General features: G+C 42.2%; 1 protein-coding gene and 1 long non-coding RNA gene across 4 annotated transcripts in view; one reads left to right on the plus strand and one right to left on the minus strand.

The window, feature by feature from the left end:
* The window catches only part of Cep85l (centrosomal protein 85 like), a 79,565-nt gene that overhangs the window by 51,262 nt on the left and 5,768 nt on the right, over positions 1-22,535 (plus strand). For 2 of the 3 annotated variants that reach the window (XM_003479744.5, XM_063235104.1), the window contains exons 6-12: positions 3,236-3,415; positions 5,018-5,170; positions 6,713-6,867; positions 11,488-11,605; positions 12,077-12,127; positions 19,506-19,613; positions 21,124-21,355. In XM_003479744.5, coding sequence (XP_003479792.3) covers positions 3,236-3,415; positions 5,018-5,170; positions 6,713-6,867; positions 11,488-11,605; positions 12,077-12,127; positions 19,506-19,613; positions 21,124-21,355 — 997 coding nt within the window. The remainder of the gene's footprint in view (positions 1-3,235; positions 3,416-5,017; positions 5,171-6,712; positions 6,868-11,487; positions 11,606-12,076; positions 12,128-19,505; positions 19,614-21,123; positions 21,356-22,535) is intronic. The other variant, XM_063235103.1, reaches the window with a different exon arrangement.
* Positions 7,284-17,886, minus strand: LOC134472789 (uncharacterized). The gene is made up of 2 exons (XR_010042777.1): positions 17,639-17,886; positions 7,284-11,707 (listed from the first exon to the last, which is right to left on the minus strand). It is a non-coding gene; the product is annotated as an uncharacterized LOC134472789 (long non-coding RNA).

The raw sequence follows: 22,535 nt of genomic DNA on the forward strand, positions 1-22,535 counted from the left end.
CAGGTGACGCTGGCGTGTGACACGAAGGTGATGCCACCCTCTGGCGCGTGTGTGACGCTGCCCTGTGATGCGAGGGGACGCCGAGCGTGTCCCTGGCACAGCCGCCCCTTAGCGTGGAGGCTGCAGCAGTGCGGGACGGACGGGAGTCCTGGCCATCCCGCCCTGCCGGTGGGCTGCATTCCTCTCAGAGCCTGGTTTCCCGCGGATTCTGTGCGCTCCGCAGGCCTGGCTCCGCGCTGGAGGAGGAATCGCAGTGTTGACTGTGGACATTGAGGAAGCTCTGGAGAGCAGTTTAGCTCTTGGCAAGTGGAGTCGAGAATGTGGAGGTTCCTCAGAGCTAGTGCCCTCACCCAGCCCACACAGTGACCCTTTGCCGACCTCCTAGACCTCGGGACATTTGTCACAGTTGCATCATTAGCACTGAGCACCTACACTGGTGGTTAATGTTAAGGGTTAGTCTTTTTATTTTGGTACTAGAGGGTTGAACCTAAGGCCACATGCCCAGACTTCTTTTAATTTTTGTGACAAGTTCATGTTAAGTGGCTAAATTGCTGAGTTTCCCAGGCTGGGCTAGAACTTGACATCCTCCTGCCTCAGTGTCCCAGAGTGCTGGTATGGGTTTACCTTTCATGTCTTACCTTGTTTGGGTTTGCAAGTTTATAATGACATATATCCATCATGCAGTATTATACACCAGAATAGTGTCTCACCACAGTAATTTCTTGTTCTTTTTACTTGTTTGTTGTTGTTTTGAGACAAGGTCTCACTATGCAGTTCAGGTTGGCTCACTTTGTAACCTAAGCTGACCTCAAACTTGCAAAGATCCTCTTGCCTCAGCCTCCTGAGTGCTGGGATTACAGATGTGTGCTACCACACCCTGCTGTTTTTTCTCCTTAAAAATTTTATGAAAAAACAAAATTTCATAACCAAATAAGACCACAGCAGTATTTATTACAATGTATCATTTTCAAACCAGTTACTCATAGTACAAGACAGAAGCCAAAAAGATTCTTACAAAAAATATCATGCATTTACTTTTCAATGAATTCTAGTAATATAAATGAAATCAATTGGCATATATATGGAAATATTTTTAAAACAATGAGGTTTGTATTTGGGGAAAGTATTTGAACTTCTCTCTACTTGCTATTTCTTATATTTTGCTCTTTATTTGTATAATTATGTAAGTGTGTATTTGTGTGTGTGTGTTTCTCATGTAAGAAACCATGCAATATTTGAGCTTGTGTCTTATTTCTAATGTGTTTTTCTTTGTGACAGTGTACTCCACTGTGTATAAATACATTTTCCTTGTCTATTTATCTGTTAATTCGATGTACTCAGTTTCTGAGATCTAGCTATTGTGCATTGTGCTGCCATAAACATGGTAATGCATGCATCTCTGTAATATGGTTTCATTCTTTGGGGAAGACACCTAGAAAGAGGAGAGCTGGATCAAAAAGAATTCTTTATAGTGCCCCGAGATAATTCACTGTCTGGATGCATCATGGTTGGGTCCTTCACCTGCATGGGAAATTGGGATTGTTCCCAGGTTTTGATGTTAGGAATAAAGGTGCTGTGGGGTAAGGGGAATCCAAAGGTGTGTGTTTCCTACTACCTACTCTACCCCGCCACAGGTGCTTGTGCTAGCACCTGTGTAGGGTTTGTGTCCCCACACAGCAGGCAGCCAGATTCTGGATGGGCATGGCCCGGATCTGCCCTCGGTTCAGTCTGACCCCACCCTGTGGGCTTCTGAAAGTACACAGCTTCTGTTACTGCTGCAGGTCTCTCTCTCTCTCTCTCTCTCTCTCTCTCTCTCTCTCTCTCTCTCTCTCTCTCTCTCATTTTCTCAGTTATTCACACACCCAGGCACCTGTATGTTCAGGTAGCTGAAAGCACTCAAGACTCAGTTCATGTGGGTTTCTATGAAACATCTTTACCAGGTGCAGTTGGTTTTTAAATTATTGCCACTGCTGACAGTCTCCAACCTCTGATCATGCGTTGGTGTTTCTGGTGACCCGATCCCATTCTAAAGATACTGAAGGGCCACCAGCCATAGGTCCTCTGTCATACAAGAGATGTTTATCACTTCAGATATCCCCAGGCTTTTAGAAGCTAGATAATAGGAAGTGAAGAGGAAGACTCAATAGGTATTTGATTGTATCACAGCTGCTGTAACCACATGTGTGCTGGTTTTTGCTGTGAATATGTGTTCAGTGTCTTGGATAAATTGCTCTGGAGCACAACTGCTAGGTAAGACAACATTTAATTGTGTAAGAAACTTCCAGGGCAGTTGCACCTTTCTGCCTACCCAGTAGTGGTGAAGAGGAGCCCTGTTGCTCCTCTATTCTGTTGTCAGTGTTTTGGATTTTGGCTGAACTAATACATGAATAGAGATCTAATACTGTTACTTTGGCAGTTCTTAAACAATGAGTGGCGAAGGTCTTTTCATGCATTCATTTGCCATCTGTATATTTTTGTTGGTGCCAGTGTGTATTCAGACCTTTTTCCATGTTTATTTGATTGTTGTCTGTTGTTGAATTTTGGAGTTCTTTGTATATTTTAGGTAACAGACATTGGAATCACATGTATCTTTTGCAATTTATCTTCTTATGCTTGCCATTGTCTTTCACCAAAGAGAAGTTCTTAATTTTAATGAAGTTTGGTTTATCAGTGATCTCTCTCATTGATTTTGCTTTTGGTGTTCTATCTAGAAAGTCATTGCTATAACACAGATCACACCTAGGTTTCCTAATGTGTTTTTTAAGGAATTTTGTAAGATTTTGATTGATTTTTAGGATTATGGTCCATTTCAAGGGTTTGTTTTTGTTGTTGTTGTTGTTGTTAGCGGATATTAAACTCATAATCTCACACGAGGCAGACGCTTATACTACTGACCTAAATCCCTAGCCCTTCGACTTAATTTTTATAAAGCATGTTATTTTTTATATGTGAATGTCTAATTTCAGCACTGTTTGTTAAACTAGCAAAGGCATCATTCCATTTTACTGTATTTGTCATATTTAATGTTAGCTAGACGTTACCATCACAAAGAAATTTTTCATTAGTTTTTCTGTAAAACTTTTATCAGAGGAATGTAGTATGTAATTTGCTACTTACATTTTAAAGTATACTTTTAAGCTAAATAATAACTCCCTTCATTAAGCCTCTGCTGTGGGCTGAGAACTTCCATGTTTTACTTCTCCACTTTGAAAATCCTGCCTCTCTTCTCCCACAGCTGCAGTTCGAGGGAGCCTCCCTGCAGACTACAGGTATGGAGCAACCTGCAGCCCAGCCCCAGTCTGAAGGCCTGGAGCAGAAACTGGCGTCTACTGAGAAGGATGTTTCGCAGCTCAATGACTTTCTCACACAGAGGATAAGCCAGTTCGGTGAGGAGAGAAAGAAGCTGGAGGAGAAGGTAGGAGTCTTGGCAGTGGTGTTGCATCAGCAGTACCCTTAGGAGAGGAAGTTGTCCTGCACATGTACCAGGCTCCGCTGGTACACCTTGACACCCAGGGATTAATCTTGTGCATCTTCTGTGAAGCCCTGAAGGTTTCTTTCATCCAGGGATAGAAACTTCTGTGTGTCACCCAGTCACTTGCCCCCACAGTGGCTGTCTTCCTCATTGGCCTGTTGTCCCGTGTCTTTGTCCTGTCCCAAAGCCCTGGAATGAAACGGAGTGGCTGTTGATCTGTTAGGACATTACTGAATTATTAAGCTGGGATGAGAAGCTAAAAGCCAAATACATGCACAACACACACTTCCTATGTATATATTTGACTTTCCTACTATTACTAAAATTGTTTTTCCATTTTCACCTCAGTCCCCATTGTAGTATCATTAAAGATGGAGGACATTTATAGTTCCCAGGTTATTGAAGAGGCACAGATCCTTGGGTAGCTTGGTGGCAGGAGTGGTTGCAGAATTCCTTGTTACTCCCAGCTAGTTGTTTCATTAGGTCAGCCTTCCATTCATGTGACCCTGGAGCAGCTGTGATTTCTGCAGTTTGACAATGTAGTAATACATGGTTCTTTGAGATTTGTGTGTGTGGTGTGCATGCATGTGCATATGCATATACGTACATGTGAGTTGGAATTTTTATCTTTAAAGGTGACAGAAATTTTATGTGCTGTGTTTTGGTCAACTGTCTGATGTCTTTTATTTTGGCTAATTTACAAGTTCCTTAAAGATGCCTTTATCATTTCCTTTGTGTGTTTTGAAGACTTCATATAGTATATGTAATCCCAGGGAGCAAGGAATATGATTATTGTGTGCTGCAAAACATACTAATAAAAATTAAATGCAGTATATTTCAGGTGGTAAAGTTAAAAAAATGTACTACTTTGTCATCTACTACTAGATGGTTCTATTACTAGTGGTTCTGTTCTGTTACCTAGTAACTTTTTAAGAATTTTTTGTTTGTTTGTTTGTTTTTTGGGTCTTTTCGAGACAAAGTTCAGGCTGGCCTTGAACTCACAGTGATCCACCTGCCTCAGCCTCTTAAGTGCTGGGTTATAGATGTACACCACCACGCCTGGCACCCAGTAACTTTTTTTCATTGTCAGATTATAATATTTTAAAAGTCAGGACCAGGAATGTAGCTCAGTGGCACAGTACCTGCAGGCAGGCTCAAGGCTCTGAGGTCAGTTCCCAGTACCAAAAACAAATACAAAAAAACTCACTTAGACTCAGTGCATAGTTTTAGCATGAAATAACACTGTGGAAACCATCAAGGTGTGGGCAGCTTTGGCCACTTAAGTGTGTGGTGACGAGAATGTGTCATTGCTGGGCTCTTAATTTGTCGTCAGTTGTAAAAGCACAGACAGACACTCCGCTCTTGATTGCAGTGTTACAAACATTTGAAGGAAATGTGAGTCTTAGGAAAAGTTGGGTTCGTGATGGTCGTCACTGCTCCATGGGGTGTGGGTGAATTCACTGGCGCCTGCGGCTGAGATGTTAGTTTTGTGATTGTTGTTCAGTGACTCGACACTGCCAGGCACTCATTATCCCTTTTCTTTAGCTTAAAACCAGAGACAGATACATCAGCAGCTTGAAGAAGAAATGCCAGAAGGAATCTGAACAAAACAAAGAGAAGCAAAGGAGAATTGAGACCCTGGAAAAGTACCTGGCAGATCTTCCAACTCTGGACGACGTGCAGAGCCAGAGCTTGCAGGTAATGTGGGATACAGTGCTCACTCCCAAGACCAGTTCATTTCAATATTGGTCCTCTAAGGGCACTGGCTCATTATAAATTCAGTGTGCTTTTTATTGCCGTTAGAGTTTAACTTGAATCGGGACCTTGACGCATCTAAGCCAAGAGATCTCTGACTGATTAATACGTGTTTCCTGTCCTAAGGAAGCAGTGGTAGTCCCCTCACTCTGGAAAGTAATTTCCCAAGCAGTCTGATTACCCTGCCCATGCACACAAGACCCCACTTGTATGTGTCTCCATGTTTTCTCTGAGATCCAGGACTCTCATGACTTTGGGTTGAGCATTTGAGGGATGCTTCATTCATTTCTAACCTTTCCATCAGTTTTTTTAAATCTTGGTTTAAGAAATGACCTCTGCTCACTTTTATGACCTGTTTTTCTTTTTTTGCAATGCCTCAGTCAAAGACGTGCCTCCAAATCTACTCAGATTCTAGCTTCTTGGAACCTTAGTTATAGATCCATTAATTTACTATTCTGACTTCTCAAAAGCTTTCTGACTAGATTTTTAATCTTAGCACTGTTGGCTGTGGTGGGAGACAGTTTTATGCAAGGGGTCTGCCCTGTACCTTGCATCAGTCAGGCCCTCTAGGTGACACTAACACTTTTTTCCTTTTTACCCTGCTGTGAGCAGTCTTTCCACATGTTCCCTGGGGAAAAACCCAGCCAAATGAGAATCATTGCTCTAATTCATGGAATGCTGTTAATTTGCATACTTTAAAATTTGCGTTCTTTTACTTTACATTAAATTAATTTATAAATTATAAAACTAAGACAAGTTAAAATCAGGAAGGAATTCAAAAACTGCAGAGAAAACATGCATGGGCAGAAACAAGAAAGTAACATAGACTGAAAATGCAAGATCATACCACCCTACATGAAGCTAAACATTTGTAATATTAGACACAAGAGTCAAAAGCTTGAATTAGTGCAGGTACCCATGAATGGATCAGTAAAAACAAAAGGTGCTGTACCTTGCAATGCAATACCCTAAGCATGGAGGAATTTGGACTAATGCCACAACTTGGGTTAAGCTGGAGGATATTTTGAGATTAGTAAAGACAAATGCTGCATGATTCTGCTTACATGGGGTGCGAAAGCGGTCAAATTAGTAACAAAATGTAGCCTGGGGGTTTGCCAGGAGATGAGTTGAAAGATAGAATGGATGAACAGTTATTGGCTGGGTAGAGTTTCACTTCTGCAAGGTGAATTCTAGTTTGACATCAGTTTGAATGACTTTAGCACCTCTGAACCATGCACTTGAAAATGGCTAAGATGCTAAATCTAATGTGTGTTTTATTATAATTTAAAGAATAAAAAGATTATTAACTTTTTTCTAGAAATTTCTAACCATACTCTTCCACAAAAAAGGAGTGTTAAATCCTCAATTTGAAATGAATATAATGTGATATTAGCAGTGAATCTGTTATTCTTGAGAACCATGTTAATTTCTAATAGAAACATTTAACTCTCCATGTGTTATGAACTGCATAAAATTTCTTCTTAGCTGCAGGTTCTAGAAGAAAAAAATAAAAATTTGCAAGAGGCTTTGATAGATACAGAAAAAAAGCTTGAAGAGATCAAAAAACAATGTCAAGACAAAGAGACACAGTTAATATGCCAGAAAAAGAAGGAAAAGGAGTTAGTAACTTCCATTCAGAGGTAAGAAGACTTTAGGAATCCTTTTACCTCATTCTTAAGTCATTTGTATTTGTTTTTATTTTAAATGTAGTAAAATCCAACAAAACAAAACAGAACAAAGCCAATCAATACAAAGCAGCAAAACTGGTGGTACAGAACTTCAAAGCAGGATACCAGGAAAACAACAGTAGCTGCCTTAGTAGACCTTGTTATCTTCACAAGATGTCCACTCCATCAGGTATAGCAAAATCAGCCCAAAAACTAAACACAATAAAACTAATCAAAACAGAATATTGAGTAAAGCAAAAACAATCAGAACAGAAAAATACTGGGTTTCAAAGACAAAAAGAAAGAAATCCCCATATTTGCTATATTATGTACTGTCATTCTCCGAAGAGATGCTCAGACCTCTGGCCTCAGGCCTGCATAGTCAACCAAACAATACAAGCATTTAGTTTATTTATGTACTTTGGTTGTTATCAACTCAGCCTGTCTTCCAAAACCGTTTGTATTTTTTAAGCATTTCATTTAAAACAATTTGTAATTATTATTACAGATTGTTCTTCTTAAAGGTGTACTGTTAAGAATCAGAAATATGCTGGGGATTTAGCTCAGCAGCATAAGCGCCTGCCTTATAAGCACATGGTCATGAGTTCAATCCCTGGTACCGAATTTAAAAAAAAAAAAAAGTAAAAAATAAAAACCAAAAAATCAGAAATAGAATTTCATTGATACAGTTAAAATTCATTTGCATGCATCTTTCCAAAGGTTTTAGATGAGAAGAGTAAAAATGAAAAAGAACAAAATTGACAGTTGAAGACTGCACAATTAAGTAAAAGCTGATAGCTTTGTCAGAAAACTTCTAAATAATGGAAGAAGGGGCCAGCAAGATGTGCTGCCGCCTGTGGCCGTGCCCCAGACAGTGGTGACTGCAGGACTCTCAAACAGCCCACACATGCAGCATCTCTGAGTTAGTGCAGCTAGGAAATGGTGGAGAGGATGTGTAGTGTTTTTAGGGTATGTGTTTAAGCTTGGAAATTTAAGGTTGGATTCCTGAGGAACTTAAGATGCATACATAGACATGGTTTTTGGGGGCAAAACTTAAACCTTTATGCTGTTGACTACAGATAGATGAAATAATCCTGAAAAACATTACAAAGCACCAAAATTAAATGTAAGAAATTCACTTTCCAGATTAGGAAAACAAAATTGCCAGTTACTCCTTGAATAAAGGACTAATATGTAGATTATATAAACAACTCAAAAAATTATACCCTCCCCCCAATAAAAGATCCAGACAAGAAATAGGCAAATGAAATGAATACACTTTTCTCAGAAGTAGCACAAATGGTCGGTAGATACATGAAAAAATGTTCAGTATCATTGGCCATTAGAAAAATGCAAATTAAAACAGCACAGATTTCATTTTACTTCAGAAAGAATGGCTGCAGCCACTAGCTGCAGCTATAGATAACTCGAATTCCCTGAGGGAAGGACTGCCAGAAGATGAGAAAATAAAGAGGAGACAAAGCTGGGCTCAGGTGGAGCCCTTACCCTCCTCATAGGAGGGAAGCAACTGCTCAACCCTTGTAGCACATTTATTTATACCCTCCAAAGAAGACTGTCAGCTTCAACCCCACTGCCTAGCAACGTGTTTTCCTGGCCAGCCTGGGCCCCTTGTCTTCTTGGCGCTGGAACAGCTTTTTCATGTGGCTGGTTTTGAGCTCTCTGTGTTTTCAGGGATGGCCTTGCTTTAGCCCCACACATGTGATAAGTCTCCAGCTTCAAGGGCTCCCTACAAACAGTCATCATCAAAACCTCAAACAATAACAAATGCAGTTGAGACTGTGGAGAAAAGGAACCTTTCTACATTATTGGTGGAAGTATAAACTTGTATATTTAAAATTCAATAGGAAGATTCCTTAAAAAAACTAGAAATATCAGCCCAGTTATTCCTCTTATAGGTTTATTCCTGAAAGAGTTCAAGATTGCTATTACAGGGTGACACATGCTGACCTGTGTATAAGCAGCACAGTAGTTAGATCTTAGAAGCAGCTTATAAGTCCACCAATAAATGAATGGATAAAGAGAATGGGGAATTTATGTATAGTGGAGTATGTACTATTATGATATAAAGAAGGATAAAGGTAGGCATGAGGTTGTGAGTTTGATCCCTGGTACCAAGAAAAAAAAAAAAGAGATAAACTTCAGTCATTTGTAGGAAAGCAGATGTACTTCATAACCATGATGCCAGTGAAATAAATCAGACACACACGCTTAAATGTAACAGTTTTTCTTGTGTAATAAAGCCAAAGTACAAATAAAGAGCAGAATCAGAGACAGAAAATAGGAAACAGGGCGCGAACTCTTGCAAATGGGAAGAGCATCTAGAGATAGAAGGAGGGGAAGGGGAGAGAAGGTTAATTCTTTTTGTGTATGTACCAACTCCCTATATTACATGCAGTTATTATGAACTGCAAAGGTACTAATAAACACAAGTCAATGAAATGCCTTTGTGTTTACATAATTATAAACTCAGTATATTCACCTTTTTTTTTTTTTTTTTTTTGGTCTTTTTCCTTTTTATCGGTACCGGGGATCGAACTCACGACTGCCTGCTTGCAAGGCAGGCGCTTACGCCGCTGAGCTAAAACCCCAGCCCCTGTATATTCACCTTTTAAAGCAGTCCCATATGATTTAGTACACATTTCATGTAATAGTGCTTTCCTCCTGCCGAATCTTAAATATACCTGGTCTATCCTTTTAAAATGATTTTTTAGATGCTGAAAAAAGTTCTCATTTCCAGGGTAATTCAGTCTTCAGCATGCCTTACCTCAGCTCCAAGGAGTCACATACCTGCGATTTGGTCTTATTTTCTGCCGATTCTTCAGTTTCCCTTTTGTGTAACTCTGTACCTTATACCAATTCCTTAGTCTCAAAACAGCTTCCTGATCCTCAGGAATTGAGCCGTGGTTTTCCTTTCACCTTCACTGGTAAAAAGCAGACACCATGTGTCTGTCCTGTGCTGTCAGCCCCGCCACCCCAAACCAAACTGTGTAGCTGCATGTGTTCCATTCCACTGTGTGTTTTTACATACGCAGGTTTTTGTTTCTTCTATGTAGACTTCCTTTTATGTAGGCTTTTGGAGCACACTTAAGTCTGGAATTCTTGGTTTGGGAAGACTTGGTACAGTGCATTTCAGAAAATATTGCTAACTTTTGACTTGACTTGATGTAGTCTGAGATGGCGTCATTCTAGAATTTTCTGTTGCTTTTTCACATGGAGGCACAGAGCAGAGAAGCATACGTGTCGTTCTTCAGCACTGTGGTGGTGTGTCACAACTCTGGTGGTTTGGGTGTAGTCTCCACTTCCTCGTAACTTCAAAAACTTATGTGACAGGAACTGTATCATAATATTTAATCATTGTGTGTAATTCTGTGATTCGTGCTTCATGAATTCCTCAGAACATTTGGGGTTTATAAGTTAAGAAAAGTACTCCACCAGAGATGTTTGGACAGTAGTAGTTATGCTGCTGGAAGAATGTATTACAGGACATGGATGCCAGTGTAAAGGGGAATATTTTTGCGATGTTTTTTCTCTTTACCTTAAAGACTATTATTTTTAGTGCATTTTATCTCTTGAAATGTCTTGAAATGCTTTAAGTGTATGGAAGATAGTATCTTGACACTGAACTGAGAAAGAACTTAGTCAGAAATAGATATTTTTCACTTTTGGTTAAGAAAGCAAATACTTTATGATAACTAACGATACAGAAAAATGTCTCCAGTGACATTATTTATAAATGGGCCTGAAGCTCTTATTGTACCACCTAGGTACAATAAGATTGTTAGTTAAAGAACTAATAAATAGGCCAAGTTTCTTTTGGAGGATGGAAAAAGCTTCAGGTAGGCATAATAATTGGAAAAAGAAAATATCAAAATGCAATTATAAGAAACCTTTTGGTATCCTACAACTCTCGAGTATGATTATCAGCTAAAGCGGGGGCATCTCTAGAATTCTTGCAGCTGTTAATAGTTTGGGTTCTGGCCCTTACTGTTAATGATATGGTTTCTTTGAAACTGAACATTACTGCTGTTCTTTTCTCAAAGCTGGCACTTTCTCTGCTTCCTTCTTTTATGTTTAATGTGCCAGAGGGATTCCTTCTGCTGTTTGTCTCTGCTGCCGGTGCAGCTCAAACCATTTAGCCAAGCTGTAAACACTGTAAAGTGCTGCTCTTGCCAGTGAAGAGGACATGTTATGTTGCAGGCTTAGGTCACCATTGCCCTTACAGGGAAACTGCCGCTGAGCTGACATGCAGGGCCATAGACATGGACCCGTATTCCTAGCTCTTCTTAGAGAAGGAACAACGAGAAGCTAGAGGACAAAATTCGGGGTTTGGCCTATACGTAGAGGTGTCACGTGCTAAGCAACTCTGGTCTCAGCCTTGCCGTTTCTAAGGACATCATCAGCCCCAGATCATTACCGACTTTCCTTGTGTGAAACATGGTTGTGCTTACTCATGTGCTTCCTGTGGGTCTTGATTAAAAAATCTCCTTAGGAGGAACATCATTACGTTGAAGTCATTGGCCCAGATCAATAAATAGAGCTTCTTTTCCTCATACACTGATCTTTCTAAAACAGTTTGCAGCACAAAGTAGAAAGATGCCTTGAGGATGGAATTCGCCTTCCCATGTTAGATGCAAAACAGCTGCAGAGTGAAAATGATGACCTCAGAGAACAAAGCGAGGCGGCCAGCAAGGTGAGCGGGTCCTGGCAGGCAGAGAGTGTGCGGTCGCCTGTGTGATTTCCAGCCTCGCTTATGGGCAAATAGCTTCGAAATTCTTAGTTTGAATGCTTCTATCTGGAAAGAAAATAGCAATTTAAGCAAATGTGATTTATGTTTAAGTAAAAGTCCAGATGAAAGGATACATTTCTTTCCTAAAAAACTGCTAAATTTTTAGACTAAACTGCTAATTTTTTAGACTAAAAAATTTAGTCTAAAAAACTGCACAAAGAAAAGTTTAACGCAAAACTTGCAATTTTTTATGTGTATGATCCAGGTCATGTTGCTAAAGGGTACTTACTGTGAATACCTTTGTAAAATAAATAGACTCTTTTAAAATAAATTTGTAATTCCATACACTTTCCTTTTTTCTTGAAATACTGGTATTTTTAGAAAGCAGTGGGGGAAAATGAAGTGGTTCAAACTGATATGTTTCCTTTGTTTTAGATAATAAGCAGCCAGCAAGATGAAATTAACAAGATGACTTTAGAACTTCAGGTAAGAAGTATTCATCTTTATTCTCATTCAGTGACAAGCGGATTTACTGCTTACATAATGTAAAGGTATTACAGCATATTTACATTTGTATGAAAACATTCATGGCACTTGAGGGAAATTACCAGATCCTTAGTATCCTTTCAGTTTTTCAGAGATTCTGTTCATTAAATAAATTGTACAGAAAGTTGTGAGGCTCATTCTCCCTCCCTTGCGTCACCTGCTCTTTATCAGAAGTAGCATGTCTCTGCTGCTGAGCAGGCATGTGCTGCGGGTCATAGTGACCTGAAAGGACGCGGCTCAGAGCCCCAGCACCTGTTTCGTCTTCACGTAGACGTCCCAGAGGCAGCTCCCACTCCACACTGTCTGGCTCTGGCTCCTCCCCACCCATGGATGTCCCAAGAGCCCATAGTGAACTGCTTTCTTCTGACGGTCTCTTGAATGCTGAGTCCTGCAGGTGTCACTGTCCCCTGGCTGGTTACCCACGGGTCCTACCTAACATCAGGATCTGTGTTGTGCTCTCTTTTTTTCTCCTGATTTTCTGTCTTCCCGTCATGCTTTTCCCACCAGCAGTCTCAGCTCTGTGGGGAGCTTTAAATGATGAAAGTTTAGAAACAGTCTGGTTTCTCTGTACTGTTTGTGGGTTGAAAACCCTGGCTGCAGGTGTGCCACTCCCCATCTAATGTTGCAGCTCCCTTTGCACGCCTGCCCTTGGGGTGCACACTACACTGTGAAGGTGTGCAGCTGCTGTGAAAGTAAATGCAGGAAGTGCTCCATCAGGATCAGTGCCCAGGGTTTCCCCAAACACAGAGACTATCCTCCCAGAAGGCCCCTGGCAGACCCCTGGGAAGAGCTGCCTGCCAGTGGGTGGACCTGACCGCTGTCTCTACCCCACTTCCCTCCCCCCATGATGCCAGGCCCTCCTCTTCCTCTCTTACCAACCCCCAGAGCTTGCCTGTGTGTTTATATCTTTCCTTCTGAGTCTCCTGAGGGTGGGGGCTACACAGCTCATCTGGATGTTAAGAGCTGAGCAGAGCACTTGACACGCAACTCACAGCCCACAGATGTAGAAATGAGAGGACTGCGTTTTGTTGAGTTGTCCGCCACTCACAGAGCCACTGCAGGTCATGGCCTAGTACAGGGTATGTTGCAGGAAAGGAAAGTGATTTAACTTGAAGTCCCGTTGAAGGTTTTTACTACAAAAGTGATACTCCATCTCACTCCGGAGAGAATTGCTGTCAGCAAGAAATCAGCCAATGACAAATGTTGGTGGGGCTGTGAGGAAAAAGGAACCCTTCTCCACTGTTGGTGGGAATGTAGACTGGTGCTACCACTATGGAAATCAGTGTGGAGATTGCTCAGATATCTAGGACTAGAGGTTCCCATCAACCGAGTTATTCCCCTTTTGGATATCTTGCCAGAAGAATTGAAAACATCATACCACAGTAATGTATGTGCACCCATGTTTATAGCAGCACAATCTGAAATAGTTAAATCTTGGAAACATATGCCCATCAACCATGGAATGGATAAAAAAAAGATGGGGTCCTTTTATACAATGGAGCACTACTCAGCCATAAAAAATACATTTGAGACATTTATAGGTAAATGTATACAACTTGAGACCATACTCTTAGGTGAAATAAATCAGACTCACATATGTAAACATCGTACTGTCTCCTTGTGTGAGAAACTGAAATAAAGACTGAGATGTACGATGGATATTGTGAAATGGGAGACCATACTCTTTTTATTTAAGAGGAAAAAGAGAAAAACACAAAACAAAACAAAGCGGTGTAAGGGTACACGTAATACATAACTACAAAAAAAAAATAACAGTAAGAAATCACCTGTTAGTAGATTACATATTATCATCTTGAAAATAGTTGCTCAAATCACAGTATCAAAGAATACAAGGTGGACATTCAAACAGGGAGACTGCAAACAGCTGTGTTCAATGATCCAAAAACATTGATATAGTCAGCTATTTAACACCCCTAAACACACTTGCTGTTATATCCGTTAGAGCTCTTTTTCTTTTTTCTTTATTTTCCCTCTCTTTTTTACAACAAAATTTACACATTTTGGATTTTATTACTCCTTAGTGCTTATTACTTTTTTGGGGGGGGAGAGAATACAGTCAAATATGGCAAAACAAAGCTGTCAGTCAAAACCAAGGATAGACATAGCACATGGTGTAGAACAGAGTACAAGGTTATCAACAATGGTTATCAACGTTGTCTCTTGTTTCCTTAAAAAGAATTGTCTATCTCATTAGATATTATAAAGTTGGACAAAACAGTAGAGAACAAGACCAATAAAATTTAGGCATTGTAAACATTACAGGACTTCCAAAGAAGACAATAGTCAAACCAGAATGGGTATCTTAGTGAATCTTATTGCCTTCAAAGTAGTTGCCTATGTCTTCAAACTTGATACTATCATATAGAATGGAACAGAGTCTAATCAGTCAAAACAAGATCGTGGGAGTATTACAGGACTTCAAAACAAGTTAATAGGAAATCAAAAAGAGTTACTATTTATATATCCTAATTTTTTAAATTTTTTCTTTAATTAAGACAAACATAAGAAATGACTAAATAATTTTTTTTAAAAGAATAAGGGGGAGATTGAGATAAAACAGGACGTAATAATATAACAATAGAGGTCAAAGCATGACTGTTTCAGCAACCTAGTACTTCACCACCATATAACCCAACTTAATAGTAGTTACCATAGTGTCTGTCTTTTTCCTTGAAATATTTGGATAAAACTTCATATACTCTAGCTTCAAATATTTCCATATCAAGAAGCCCAGAATAAAGCCTTTCTAATTAATGAGTGAAACCTTTATAAGGCTTCAAGGCCACCTAATGGGGAATCATGATTACCACATATTTTTATATATTTGAATCATTACTTACATTAGGGAAACTATTCGGTATTCACACATGCGAGATTGATTTATTTCACTTATGTGTATGGTCTCAAGCTGCGCCCATTTATTGATAAATATCTCAATGTGATCCTTCTTTATAGCTGAATAATACTCCATTGTATAGAAATACCACAACTTTTTTATCCATTCCTCAGTTGATGGACACTTGGGTTGTTTCCAAGATCTGGCGATTACAAATTGTGCTGCTATAAACATAGGTGCACATATATCACTGTGGTATGATGCTTTCAGTTCTTCTGGGAATATGCCTAGAAGTGGAATAGCTGGAATAAATGGGATTTCCAGTCCCAACTTTTTGAGAAATCTCCAGACAGATCTCCACAGCCACCAGCAGTGCAGGAGAGTTCCTTTTTCCCCACAGCCTCTCCAGCATTTGTTGTTGTTGGTTTTCTTGATCCTGGCCATTCTTTCAGGAGTGAGATGGTATCTCAGTGTGGTTTTAATTTGCATTTCTCTAATGACCAATGATGATGAGCATTTTTTCATGTATTTATTTGCCATTTGCATTTCTTCATCTGAGAATTGCGTATTCATCTCAGATGCCCATTTTTGGATTGGATCTTTGAATTTTGGAGGTCTGAGTTTCTTTAATTCTTTATATGTTTTAGACAAGAGGCCCTTGTCTGAAAAAGAGTTCACTAAAATCTTTTCCCAGTTTGTGGGTTTTCTTTTCACTATGCTGGAGATTTCTTTTGACATGCAGAAACTTTTTAATAAGAAGTGGTCCCAGTTATTGATTCTGGGAAGTATTTCCCGTGCGGTTTGAGTCCTGTTCATGAATTCTTTACCTACTCCTATGGGGAGACCATACTCTTAAGTGAAATAAATCAGACTCACATATGTAAACATCGTACTGTCTCCTTGTGTGAGAAACTGAAATAAAGACTGAGACGTACGATGGATATTGTGAAATGGGAAGAAACCGTTAGAAGGAGAGGAGCTAGGATGAGGGAGAGGGAGAAGGATGGGAGGGGAAAGCACAAAAATGCAAAATAGCTGTACAACAGTGTACCCTGGTTCACTGAAAAGAAAGGTTTATGCTAACATCTTTTATGGGGCTCCAAAGTCAGTGGGAGATATTGAAGATAATACACAGTGTATTCTCTTATTTTGTTTTGAAATTTTTTTTTCCATAAATAAATGAAGTACACACAAAAGAAGAAACCCTGTAACTTCTTTGGTTTCTTTTCTTTTCTGAGAGGTGGTTGCTATGTGATTCAGGTCGGCCTTGAACTATGTTGCCTTGGTTGGCTTCAAACTCCCGGCAGTCCTGCCTCAGAGGTTACAGGCATGCTTCTGTCCCTTGTGCGAATTTGTAGCCTAGCCTCAGCAGTATGAATAACTAGTCTGTTTCCTGTCCATAAACTTGCCTCTTCTGGACACTTAGCGTGTGTGTGTGTGTGTGTGTGTGTGTGTGTGTGTGGTCTGTAATTTTTCTGATCATATCCAGCTATCAAACGCTGCTAGCTGCCACCTGCGCTTTTCTCCAGTGCTGGGCACTGAAGCCAGGCCCTTAGCACTGGGCTATGGCCCAATCTTTTTTATGCATGTTTTTGAGACCATGTCTCAGTTATGGAGGCTGGTCTCAAACTCGGAGTCCTCCTACTCCAGCTGTCCTTGTTTTAGGCAACACACTGTGACCTCAGTTGCTTCCCAGATTGCCCCCTTCCAGTGACATTGCAGGGCTCTTCCTTCAGGGAGCAGTGAAGCTGCACTCTTCCCCTTGGAGGCAGATTCCCGGCTGAGGGTTAGCTCTGGGGATGGAGCCAGCCTGTGTGTTCAGTATCCTGATGGCTCGCACTGATCTCAGTCCAGGGGAAGGTTGAGAGGGAGAGAAGACAGCTCTGGTGGCTGTGCCCGCAGAAAGGTGACAGTGGCCTGCTCTGCAACAGCAGACGTGCTCAGAAATGCCTTCCTTCTCTCCATGGCAGAAACAGGCTGGAGGTACTGAGCCTCCAGCTGGCTGCTGGCTTCCAGTGCATGCCCTGGGCGCTACTTCTGGCTGCGCGCAGGTGAACAACCCTGAGAGAGCAGTGGGGTTGTGCAGGTCTCTGGCCCGCTCCTGCGAAGACCGCTGCCTTGGGACAGAGGTCTTTACAGGAAGTCTTTTCCCGAGCCTGACACCCTTCTAAAGAGGAGCCCAGACAGCTTGGCTGTTCCCTGGGAATACCTTGTGCTAGGACTGCAGATGTGTCTCTGGGTAAAATCCGTTGTAACACACTGCAGATGCTGGTCTCTCCTCAGACTCTTGAAAGGCCCCTGGTTTTCTCCACTGACTCAGGAGCCCCACATAATCTGCTTCCTTCCTTGTGATCCCCTTCAACTGACTTCAACGTTCATACTTACTATGGCGTTCGAGCTTTTATGTCAGATGCAGGCCCACGGCCCCAGGCCCTTTGCCCTAGCTGAACCTTCTTTCTGGATATTTGAAAACACCGTCTCTTGTGCCTCAGAATTTAATTAAAATGCCACTTTCTGCTCAAGCCCTTCTCTGTCCCCCAAGATGTTAGCATCCTTTTCCTGACCACACGTGGTTCCCCCACATGGTTACTCACCTACAGTCCTATGCAGAGTCTCTTGCTTTCCCGGTTCACCAGGATGGACAGTGTTACACAGTTGAGGGCATGAAGGGGCACCCGGGCAACTGCATAGGACACAGTGTGTATGTGTGCACGCAGGCGTGTGTGCGGTGAGACAGCGTGAGCCTCTCAGGACACTTCCTCCTGAGTCGCTCGCTGAAGGTGGAGAAGCGTGCCTGCCGGTTCTGTTCCCTTACTTGGAGCAACTCGCGTGGGTGCATTGCCTGGCGTTCACACCAGACTGCGCATGTGCCCAGCCCTGCTTTTTAACTCAGAAGCGATCCTGATAGGCTCGTGACTTAGAGAATGTGTTAAATGCTCACCGGGAATGTGAGGAAGGCTGTAGACACTGGACACAATTCAAATTTTTATTAATCCCCGACAGACCTGTTCAGTGAGCCACCCACGGGTTGTTAATGTGATTTCACAAAGCCCAAAATTTATCACAGAAGAGAATGCATGCAGGTCATTTAATTTCTGTGTAGAACAATGGCACCATTTTGAACAATTCTTTTTTAAAAAAAAATCTTAGATCTCAAAAAATGCTTTGCAAAATCCTTTGTGAAATAACATACATTATTCATTCTTGGCAGAATAAACTGAAATGTCTCTTAGGTTTCCTGTCTAGTACACATTGAAAGTAACACTTGGTATCATGGATTAATGTGTCAGAATATATTGTGCATTTGAATTTATAAATACTAATATGTATTTCAAACACTTGTGTGAATTTTAGGTAAAATACCAAAAAGGAACTGTTTACTACTTGTTAATAGAATGCTTTAAAAGAGAGAGAGGGCTAGAGAGCGCTGGTGTTGGGAACTGCTGGAACTGCGCTTCATGTTGGAGAGTTGGCTTAGGAATCAGATTGTGTTCTATGTTGTCTTCATTTGAGACCATAAGAAAACTAGTTAAAATTTTTTCTATTTTTTTGCTTATCCCTCAGAAGTATGCTTTTTCATACAGTTTAAGATAAAGGAGTAAAGTTGAGTGGCGTGTTACTGTCAGCCAGCCTATGGCCCTACCTCACCCGGGTCAGCCCAGGACTGCACATAGCCTGAGCTCTGCTGCCTGTGCGCTTCTCCTGTATTGAACTGCTCTCACGTTTCCTTGAGCCTGGCCCGAGACTTGTGAGCTTGATGCTATTTCCTGAATCCAGTTTCCTCCTTTGGACAAGTGGCCCTATGGCACACTTGTGACTGATTCCCATGCAGAGAACTGCCCACTTCCTTGCTGATTTAAATTCAGTCTCTTGTGGAAACATTAGTAGCTAATTATCGCATTCAGCATGATGCTGAATGATCATAATATTACAGCATTATGGAAATAGCCCTCTTTCTGTTCAATTTTCATTACTAAAATACAAGTTATAAAAAGTAGTTTATCTGTGATGCTTTTTTATGTAATTCTAATAAACAATCACAAACATTAAGAATGTTAGGTTGAATTCTGGATTACAGCCACATAATATCATCAGGCCAGAAATTATAAATATTCAGCTAAGTAAATAAATCTCCATACAGTGTTCAATTAGATGCAACCAGGAAAGAATTTATGGGCCCAGAATTTATGTGCTCTGTAAGTGACATGGGTTGTTTTAGAAGGTTTGTGGTTGTTTATTAGAACTATACAAGAAAAGAAACTGTTTGGAGCTTACAGTTCAGTAATGAAAATTAAGAGAAGGGGAGTGTACTGCCCCCCAGCGTGTGCTGCGCATCTTTTTACCCCTCTGCCGTCTTCCGCAGCTGGCAGAGCCAGTGTTACTGGCTGCTGCATTAGATCAGCAATTCCGTCTCCGAGCTCCATGCTTGGCTTGACGTGGTTGCTGCTGTTGTTGTCCTAGTCCATCCAAGGGAAGCTTTCTAAAGAGAAGTTGACCACACAGAAGATGATGGAAGAGCTGGAGAGGAAAGAAAGAAACTTCCAGAAATTAACAGAAGTACTGCTTGAGGTGAGTAGGAGAAACCTGGATTGCCTGGGAGATGATCCACAGCTCTTTCAACCAAGGCTTAGTTTGTATAAATTAATAGAATACTTTTTAAACTGGAGCTTGATTGTTACGTGCCAGATAATTAAATCTGTTAGGACTAAATCAGATAGGAACACAAACCTTTCTTTTTCTTGTATCTCGGAGTACAGTTGTACAGACTTCACTCCAGCCAAGTCAGATGCTATGCAGAGTTAGGCCCCAAACTGAGAAAATAGGGCACAAGTGGAATACAAACAAAAGCACCCTTGAAAGTCCATTGAGAAGGGGGGTGGGGTTTGGTGGTGGTGGTAGCCTGCCACAGGAACAGACACCGCCTCCACAGTGTGAGATGGAGGGCTGGGCTGTGTTGAGCACGCACACCAAAATACATACTTTGCTCACATTTCACCCTTACCTGCCAGAGAACACAGTTCCAAAGGGTAAGTACATTTTCCTCAGTAGCTGTAATTGTCATACCCGACTGGAGTAATGATTCCTTGGCATGTGAGGCTGCCCAGGCTCTACTCAGATTTCCCCACTCCACACATACTTTTTAGTGGCATTGCAAACAAATTTAATCAAGGACTACTCATTGCATTTGATTGTAGTGTCTTATAAACCCTCAGGTCCCTGTATTTTAGCAGTGTATGCTTGGGAAGCCTTTGGGATCTGGCACTGGGGTATGTGGCATTGCTAAAGACTGGAAGCCCATTTTTCTCAGACTTGTAAATTGCCCCACCTTGTAGGTTTGTCTAATTGCTTCCTCCTGGTTGTTACTCATCTTATTCTTTCCCTTTTATTTCTTGAAGCTGCACTTCAGAGCTAAAGACCTCATGAAACTCACGTCACATTTTTGAGGGGGTAAAAATACATTGTTGAATGTTGCTCACCTAATCGGATTGTACGGTGTCCAGGCATGTACACAATCCGGTTGATCATCACGTGGTCAGGTGGTACAGTGTGGCCCCTCATAGTTCGGGCTGGCCTCGAACTCATGTGTAGCCCAGGCTGGCCTTCAACTTGCAGGAGTGGCTAATGCTGGGGTTACAGGTGTGTACCACCCACTGTGCCTGCCTAACATGGAGACAAAGTAACTACAAAGCAACTAATTACTACTTTCACTAGCAACAAAATTACTGAATGAGGCTGAAAGTGTCCTGAAGTTCTTTTTTGTCCTTAAAATAAGTCTCATTTACAGGACAATGGATGTGTAACCAAGATGTTTGTGATAAGAGAAACCCTTAAAACCTGAGACTGCTTGGCTTTAATGCTTTTTCTCTTGGGCTTACTCTAGGGTGTCAGGAAGAACCATTTCCATCATATACACCAGTCTTTTTCTTTTCTCCCTGCTGTGTGTGCAGTTGGTTTGTGTAATGCATGCACGTGAAACATTTGGTAATGGACTTCTGTTCATAGACTCGGGAACTGTCAGCCTGCATGGCTTTGAGTGCCTTTCCTCTATGCTAACAGCTGATATTTGGATCCATTGCAGAACCACAGACAGACAGAAGAGTCTCATTCTCTGCTAGGCCAGGGTGAGGAGTCAGAGCCTCCAAGGCAACAGCCGGGGCCTCCCACAGCGCCACTCTCCGACCTGGCAGTGATCGATCAGCTCTTCAAGGAGATGTCCTGCTGCCTGTTCGACTTGAAGGCACTGTGCAGTATTCTCAACCAGAGGGCCCAGGGCAAGGAGCCCAACCTCTCGTTACTGCTGGGAATCAGGTGTAAGTGGTTCAGTCATTAGAAAACCCGTCTTGGTGAACCAGGAGCTCTGCCTGCCCTCCCCTTTACTCTGTTCCTGCTTTCCTTTCTGGAGGCTGTGCTTTAGCCACTCTCTCCTAGAATGGCCTCATTGCTTTACAGAAGTGGCCAGGGGCCACAGCCACAGCATATATGGAGGCTGTCTGGCAGGAGCCTTGGCTCAGTCTGAGACCATGTGCCTGGACTTCTGGCTGCTTTTTGAGAAGCAGTAGTGTTTCCGTTGGTGTCCACATGATACTTGTGTAGTTCAACACGTTACTGCCAGCCTGAACCACCACTGTTACCTGCATGGCTGTCTCACTGGACATCTTGTACCCCAGCCTGTGCTGCCTGTGGGACGGTTGTGCAAGGACCACTGGTGGTTCAGAGCCCCCCGCAGTGACATGAGTGACGGCCAGTTGGTCACTGGTACAGTATTTGCAGGATGATGACTGCTTGATTCTCAGAGGCTCAGTGCAAGTACAGTGCTTTCCCAGGAACTGGCTCCTAGCCACTTCTGTTGTGCAGACCCCTCGGCATCGCCCCTTCCCAGGACTCCCAGGCCTCAGCCAGTGGGAGCCCTTCGTGCTCCTTGCCACCAGTGGCTCCACATGGGTAGGGCATTGACACACAGGTCTGTAGCGGAGCAGAAAGGGACTCTGGGAAGAGGGTGACCACTCTGAGAGATGGTACGTTCTTCTGATAGGGCTGGCTTTGCCTCCAGTCTCCTCAGAGAAATTCTGCTGTGGGCAGAACCAGTACCAACTCTCAGTACGTGGTGAGGGGAGTCCCTGTGCTCAGCTTCCCCCTGCTCAGAGTGTGTGTGTAGACAGCATGGGTGCAAAAGCCCCTGAAGACTGAGAGTGTTCGCTCACTTGGCATTGGGCACTGGGGCTGCAACTGGGCTGGGCACAGCCTTGCCTGCTGCACACAGACTGAGTGAGCATGCTGTGGTGCACCTGGCATTGCTGTGGAGCCAGGGACCACAGGGCTGCAGGGCAGAGCAGAGAGCGCTGCTGGGGAAGGCGGAAGGCCCAGCGCGCTGGTGCTGCTGTGGCTCTTCCAGCAAGATCAGGCATCGGCCCTGGGAGTTGGGGTGCTGTGGTCGGACATGGCCTTGGGACAAGAAGTGAAGGGCCCCTGCCCCATCGCAGCACTGCCCAC

This window comes from Cavia porcellus, unplaced genomic scaffold (assembly GCF_034190915.1).
Source record: "Cavia porcellus strain 051 isolate PalLab524CR breed Dunkin Hartley unplaced genomic scaffold, mCavPor4.1 scaffold_24, whole genome shotgun sequence".
In the NCBI taxonomy this organism is placed as follows: Eukaryota; Metazoa; Chordata; class Mammalia; order Rodentia; family Caviidae; genus Cavia; species Cavia porcellus.